Source organism: Lutra lutra, chromosome 13 (genome assembly GCF_902655055.1).
Source record: "Lutra lutra chromosome 13, mLutLut1.2, whole genome shotgun sequence".
NCBI classification, from domain to species: Eukaryota; Metazoa; Chordata; class Mammalia; order Carnivora; family Mustelidae; genus Lutra; species Lutra lutra.
The window spans coordinates 31730041-31737321 of NC_062290.1; the positions used below are offsets into that span (position 1 = coordinate 31730041).

Below are 7281 nucleotides of genomic sequence, written 5' to 3' on the forward strand. Positions count from 1 at the left end.
GAGAAAATCTTGAGAGTAAAATTTCTTGGGAAATAGCCAAAATTCTAGGGTCAACTTCAGATTTTCAAGGGTGGGTTTTAAGCCAAGATAGTTAATGAACAATGGGGACCATGTAATATCTGAGTTCCAGATGGAATAAATGGAAATTTGGCAAAGGTCTCTCTGACATACGAGTAGAGTTGGAAGGAGGAATCTAAAAGGCCCAGGATGTTGCAGGATTCTGTGGGGCTGAATGGTGGGGGAGGGGTGGTGGTCCAGCCTATTCTCTGACTGCTCCCTCCCCCATTCTCAGGAACCCTTTGTGACAAGGCCATAGCTCTGTGATGCAAGCCTGAGCTCTGTCCCAGCGCTCAGTTGCCTGAGGGCAGCAGCATGATTCCAAAGATGGAGAATTTCTTTTCTCTGAGAAGCACTGGCACCACCTGGCTGAGCTCCAGTCCCACCTCCTGGGTGATTGATACCATCTTTGCTTTCCTGTGTGGACTTGGCCTCTTTCTTCTGTTACTCCCCTGCTTTCAGAGTAATCCATCCTTACCACCAGCTAGGAAATATAGAAGCACCAGGAAGGTAAGGAAACTTTGACTAAACCCCAACAGAGATTATCTCTTATATCCACCTTTCTAAATCACCTGAGAAACTTCTGAGATAGGAAGTCTCAGAATAGAACATCATCCTTCTAGGGACAAGCCAGGCCAGCAAGGGTTAGAGAGGGCACAAGGATTTCTATCCCAAGATCTCAGATCCAGAGTCCAGGTGTTGTAGAGAGTTCCAGAGCAAAGTCACAAACAGTGACCAGTGAGTGAGGGCTGTATACTAAGAGTTTATTTTCTGCAGGAAGACAGAATCCTAAGCATTGTTTCACCAGCCACTTTCCCCTTCCTGTGGCAGGTGCCTCAGGTAAGCTCTTCCTCTGTGTCAGAGCCGATCTGGAGGCAGTGCTGATCTCTGAAGAGCCTCTAAGGGACTAGACTGGGGCTCTGAGCTTGGGAAACAGAGTCTTATCTGATGGAGCAGAGAAGGACCTGTAGTTCTCAGAATGTGTATACTTTTTGAGTAGAGGAATAGCGATGAGAGACATCCATAGTGATCTGACATAGAAAATCTGGGTTTGCATTCTTCAAAGAAGAAACAAAAATTTTTTAAGATTTTATTTATTTGTCAGAGAGACAAGAGAGAGTACAGGCAGGCAGAGTGGCAGGCAGAGGCAGAGGGAGATGCAGGCTTCCCCCCGGAGCAAGGAGCCCAATATGGGACTCGATCCCAGGACGTTGGGATCATGACCTGAGCCGAAGGCAGCCGCTTAACTGACTGAGCCACCCAGGTATCCCAAAGAAAAATTTAAAATATTTTTATCCACTTTAAAAATGAGTAAAAGGGGGCACCTGGGTGGCTCAGTGGGTTAAGCCTCTGCCTTTGGCTCAAGTCATGATCTCAGGGTTCTGGGATCAAGCACTGAATCGTGCTCTCTGCTCGATGGGGAGCCTGCTTCCCCTCCTTCTCTCTCTGCCTGCTTGTGATCTCTGTCTGTCAAATAAATAAATAAAAATCTTTAAAAAAATGAGTGAAAGGAAAGAAAACCACAGATCCCCATTAGATGTATAAATGTAGAATGTAGTTGTTCATAACGTTCATGAAGAGTGAGAATTTGCAGACCATCTAGAGAGAAGAGAGAATGAGTTCCAGACCTTCATCTTTTCTATTAGCATCAGGTGGAACTGAGGAAGAGGATCAGGAGTAAGAAGAAAAGTGGAGCTTTGAAAGGTAAGCTTATGCCATTTAGTCCTGCATGCCCCAAGTTATCCTCCATCCTTCTTGCCCCTGAGGGTCCAGCTCCACAGTCTCTGAGCATGCCAGGTGCAGAGACCATCCCTCAGGAAACAGAGCCCTCAAAGAGGGTCTGGGAAGGAAATCAGATACTGTATATTTTCCAGATTCTGTGCTTGGAAGGAAGCTGCTGGGGCTGAAATGGGTGTTGTCTGGCAAGGGTGTGTGGGCTTATGTACCAATAATGTACCAATAATGTACCAATAATGCTTGGATTCAGAGGTGGAACCTCCAAGTCCAACTGTAGATAAGTGGTTTAAGTTTGCTCAGATTCCTTTGTGACCCTTACCCTTTCTCCCCAATGAGGTAGTTGTGAGGGCTCCGGGAGGTGATGGATAGGAGAGTGCAGCATTCCCGTATCATAGGCCTTGCCATCACTGTGAAGGATCCTGTGGCTTTGAGCACTGATGCTTGGGCTCCATAGTCTAATCACCCAACACTTTAACCCTAAGGAAATATTGCATTCAGTCTTCTGTAAAAACCCTTAGGCCCCTATTTTCACCACTGTAACCCAGTTTCCTGATTTCCAGCTTGCAGAAATTGCCTGAAAGAACTGGAGGGAGCTCGCAGCCTGATTTCACTTTTGCAGAGGTGAAGAATCTTTCCCCCTCTCCTTGACCCTCCTCTGTCCCAGAGCCTATGATGTGACGCTGGGACCACAGGGAATCCTGGGAAGGGGAGCCACGGGAACAAGATGTGGGTGAAACTCTGGGGTTAGGAATAGCAGGAGCAGTGTGAAGTCAGCATGGAGGCTGTGGAGGGCTGTGAGTTATAGGTGTTTACCTCTGCCCAACCTGCCCTGCCCGTCTTGCCCGGTCAGCTTCTAGCTGCAGCTTGTGCTTCCTGTCTCCTGCAGCTGCCTGGGGAGGCTCCCTGACAAGGGTGGCTTTCATCAGCACTTATGTCAAGATCTCCCTGGTGAGGTGTACAAAGCAGCGCCTGCCGGAACCCACCAACCATGCGGAGAGCCTGTGGATGCTGCTGCTCCTGCCATGTCCTTGTTGGCTACCCCAGTTCCTCTGACCCAGCGCCCTCTACTTCTTGGCCCAAAGACCTCTTCAGTTTCTGTTCATTCCCACTCATCTCTGAGTGTCTCTTGGCCACCAGAGACTTTTCTTCCCCTTTTACCCCAGCCACTTGCTCTTTCCCCTCTCCCTCCACGTCCCCTTAATTCAGAGGCCTGCCCTCCACCAGTGACCACCTCTTCTGCCCCACAACCTTCAGACTCCATTCTGACTCTTCCTCAGTGTGACTCAAAGACACTCCCACTGGGCACCATTACACAGAGGTCATCTCATACCCCTTCATCAGCTTCTCCTATCCCAACCACCTCAGGCCTTGGCCACTCAAGCTGTCCTATTTCAGCCCTGTCCTGGTGGCACACCGCTGCCAAAGCCTTGTGCCTCTCAACCTCCTCAAATTATGAGTATCAACATGAACACCTTTCCCACCACTCACCAGAGGCATTATTCTGGGCAAACCCCACTGACAAACTAAGAGTTGCTACTCCCTCTTTGCTCAGCTCTGATGACCAGAAGTTCCTGGAGATACAAGTCACAGAGGGCATCAAGATCAACATTTGGAAAGAAAAAGAAAAAGATGGATCATATCCAAAACAAATGAGTCCTGACTACCACCTGAATTCTTTGGGAAATATGTTGAAATCACTGGATGTTGAGCAGAAAAACCCCCAACACTTCTGGAGCACAAAAGGCAAACCAGAGCAGTTGCCTGGTCCTCAGCAGCTCTCGTATCCTAAGGTTTTGGGGCACCATCTACAACAGAAATATAACCAACTTTTTTGGGGCCTCCCCTCTCTACACAGTGAATCTCTGGTGGCTACTGCCTGGATCTCTGAAAGCTCTTCAGCACTACAGTCTCCTCCTTTCTTATTCAATGGAATCTCAAGTGCCTGCCCAGTTCAAATGCAGCCTAAACTATCTCCAATGCTTTCCCAGTCCAAGCCCCTATCCCAACTGGAGTTCCAATCTCAAAACTTGATTTCAACCATACCCCAATTCCAACACCCACCTCTCACTCAGATCCTGACCCAGGATCATCTCCAGTCCTCTCTTCCAATCCTATCATCTTCTTCCTCACCTCAGATTAGAGCTTGTCAAATATCTGGCCCTATAGCTCGGGATAAGTCACAATTTCTCATCCCAACTGAGATTCAACACCCAGAATGGCCTTTGTTGCAGGAGCAACTAGAAAGTGGGGCTTTATCCTCTGTAATCAAAAGATCTCAAGAAGTCTTTAGTGTCTTCACTTCCAACCTTCCTGAAGACAGCTGGGTGGTCTCCATCCTTCCTGAGAACTTTCCAATCAGTCCTGAGCTCCGTAAGCAACTGGAGCAACACCTACAAAAGTGGCTCGTTCAACACCGTTGGGAGTTACCCCGTAAGATCCAAGAGTCTCTGGAACTAAGGCAACATCAGGGTGAATTACCAGGGACATGTCAGGCAAAGGGTAAGCATGGACCCTCACGGCCCTCTGCATTTGCAGGTAAAAGCAGCAAGGATACACAGAAAGTGGGTTTCCAACTAAGCCAGGGCATGGGCAAGGGCCTGGGGTATATTTTGGGGAAGGTCCCAAAAGATATCTCCAGGGCCTCAGAGAACTCACTAATGAGGTTTCAGGGAGTGGGCTCTGAGGAGTCAGAAAGTGACTTGGGGCTGTCACAGAGTGACTCAGGAAGTGATTTACTAAGAAGCTTGGATAAGAATCTAGAAAACCTCTTGACACGCAATTTGAGCAGGAATCTGGGGCAGATCAGTGAACGTATGCCTATGAGTGTGCGCCAAACTGGTCTGGCTGTCAACCATGCTTTTCCCAAGTTCAACACTGACATGGAAATCAGAAATCTAGGAATCTTGAAGGGTTGGAGACCATATGTGAACACCTCTCACAGGGTTTCCTTCCTCCGTCCAGACATTCAAGAAGCACTGGAAGCACATATTATAAGGTTTTGGGTGAGGCACAGGTGGAGTCTACCCCTCAAGGTCCTCAAACCCATAAATCTCTTTAAGTTGAAAAAGTTTCAACCCTTACCCATTCTACAGTTTGCTTCTGCCCCAGCAGCCACCTGTGTGTCTGGGGCCCCCTCAATGCCCAAGTTTGCTGAATTCCTGGGAAAACCTTCTCAGTCATGTCTGGGAAAGAAGGCAATAATAGAAGAATCAGTTTCCACCCTGGAAAGGCCTTTTGTTGCTCCTTCACCTATGTATGGGGAAATCCAGAGGGCGCTGGGAAGGGCCCCATCTTGTGACAACACGGGGCCCTTAAGAGCCTTTCTGATTGGACAGGAGGACAGGCCACCTTCTCAGTCCCTCACACTCAACTTCATGGGCAACACTCAGCAGAGCAGTTCTGTGGAATGCATTGAGAGGAACAGCCTAGAGTTGAGTCCCAGTTCAACAATGGCCAGGAATGAGCCAAGAGAGGAGATTATGGATTGGCCCTCACAAGACCCCTGCCATAGGGTAGCGATGCTGGAGATGAGCTTAGGATCGCAATGTTTTGGTGCTGAAAAGGACAGGGAGGCAGTGGAACTAATGTGCTTGGGAAACAATGAGCTCACAAAATCCCAAACCATAAATGTGCATATGGGGAATTTAGATACCAGTAAAAAACTTTCTAGAATGCCTGTTTCCAAGATCCTGGAGAGACATGCCTTAATGAAGAGATTAGTGAATTTAAGTCCAAAATAAATACAAAGTCAGAGAACCAGCTTCAAGACTATTCTACAAACATGCTTCTTGATGCAGACAACTTGGCTCCTCAGGTGCCACAGTGTCATCCCCAGAGAGTAGCTACTGGAGACACGGTACCTTCCCAGATGCTATATGGCTTCATAGCAGACCAAAGGAGCTGCCTAAGGCAGCAAGAGCCCATGATCCCTAAACCTCAGGACTCATGGAAGAGCCAGAGTAAGATGACTATCCCTACTAATAAAAGAGAGGACTATAGGAGGCTCAATTCAGGAAATGAAGAACAATTTGAGGAATTGAGGACCTCTCAAGCCGAGTGTATGTGTCATCCTGCCCCAGTCAGGGGAATAACAGATTCTGTTAGGAGCAGATATATCCAGGTCCCACCAGAGAAGAAACAGGGTCCTCCTGAAAGCCTCTTCAGAAAAAGGGTGAGGCGCTTTTTTCAATGGATTTTCCCCAGTGAGAAAGTCAAAGGTCAGAATGCTCTGCAAAAATGTAAGCCAATAATAGCTTCTGCCCAGAGCCAAGGACCAGTCAAAAGCAGATCAATTATGGCCAGTGAGACTCCTGAGGCTCAAGCACTCATGACAACTGTTGGACAGATTCTAGAGGAGAAAATGGTAATTCACCATGGACGTCATGCCACAAAGTTAAACAAACACAAACAGGAACTCCAAGCCCCAGTATGTGGATATGTCTGCTACCACAGACTTCCCTTCTACCCAGAGCAACGGAGAATAATGAGTTATACAGCTCACGGTCACCAAGCTACCTCCAAGGACCCAAGTAGCTCTATGAGGGAAAGGCAGGCCAGACACCAACAGTCCTTGAAAAGTGTAAGATTCAAGGATGAGCAGCTGGGCGTGAAGCATTTCCCATCCCCGCCTCCCAAGAAGACTTTGTCTCCAGTCAGTCCCTGCCAGTATGGGCCAAGGATGCCAGGTGTGCCAGGCCACCATCAACACTGCCCACGGCACTGTCTTCTTCAGGGAGGGATCTTGTCTAGTCAACCATAAAATGCTTCTTTAGTCTTTCCTGGTAGGAAAATATCTCCAAGAAAAAAAAAGTCCATGTGGAGAAAACTTTTTCTCTCTAGCACATCCAAATACTTAATATTCCCCAATATATATGTTTTTTCCCACATAAGAGGCTAATATGGTTGCTTTTGTTTGTGCTGTGCTTGGTATATTCTTTGGGTTCTAGAAGGGAGGGACATGGAGGGTGTTTGGCTGTGGGCATTGTAGGCTTGCTCCTTATCTTGAATCTTTTCATTTTTTTCATGATACTGTCATTATACAAACAAAAACTACTCTAAAAAGATGAGAAATACCTATGAAGAACTTACCCCAAGATCTGGTTCAACTTGTCTTTCTCCTGCTTCCACTCTACCTTGAACTTTATAAAGTTCTACTACTTGAATTTTATAAAGCTGTAGGGGGTAAGTTTACAGAGGTATCACGGGGCTGAACATTCCCACTCAGGCTCCAGGAAGTGTCAGAATCAAGTAGATAGAAGTTTGGGAGAGGGTACTGGGCCTAAAGTTCAGACGTAGAAGAAATCTTGTCCTTGGATCTCTTGGTGAAGAATACATGATACTTGCCCTTGAGAACCCCTGCTCTGATAAAGAGCTGGGGTTGAGATAGAGCCTATGGAACCCTCTTAGCTTAGCTTTAACGAAATGTACAGTGTCACTGTCTTCCACCTCTGCCTTTCCTGCATTTCCAGTGATGACAGTGGTACTTCC

At 47.3% G+C, this 7281-nt stretch overlaps 1 protein-coding gene across 1 annotated transcript; it reads left to right on the forward strand.

The window, feature by feature from the left end:
- Nucleotides 1-350: 350 nt before the first annotated feature.
- Nucleotides 351-6693, forward strand: LOC125083575 (spermatogenesis-associated protein 31A6-like). The gene is given in 5 exon segments (XM_047700331.1): nt 351-567; nt 1704-1761; nt 2355-2415; nt 2681-5466; nt 5469-6693. Coding segments are annotated over 5 exon segments (4185 nt in total). The 5' UTR covers nt 351-372; the 3' UTR covers nt 6554-6693.
- Nucleotides 6694-7281: the final 588 nt, after the last annotated feature.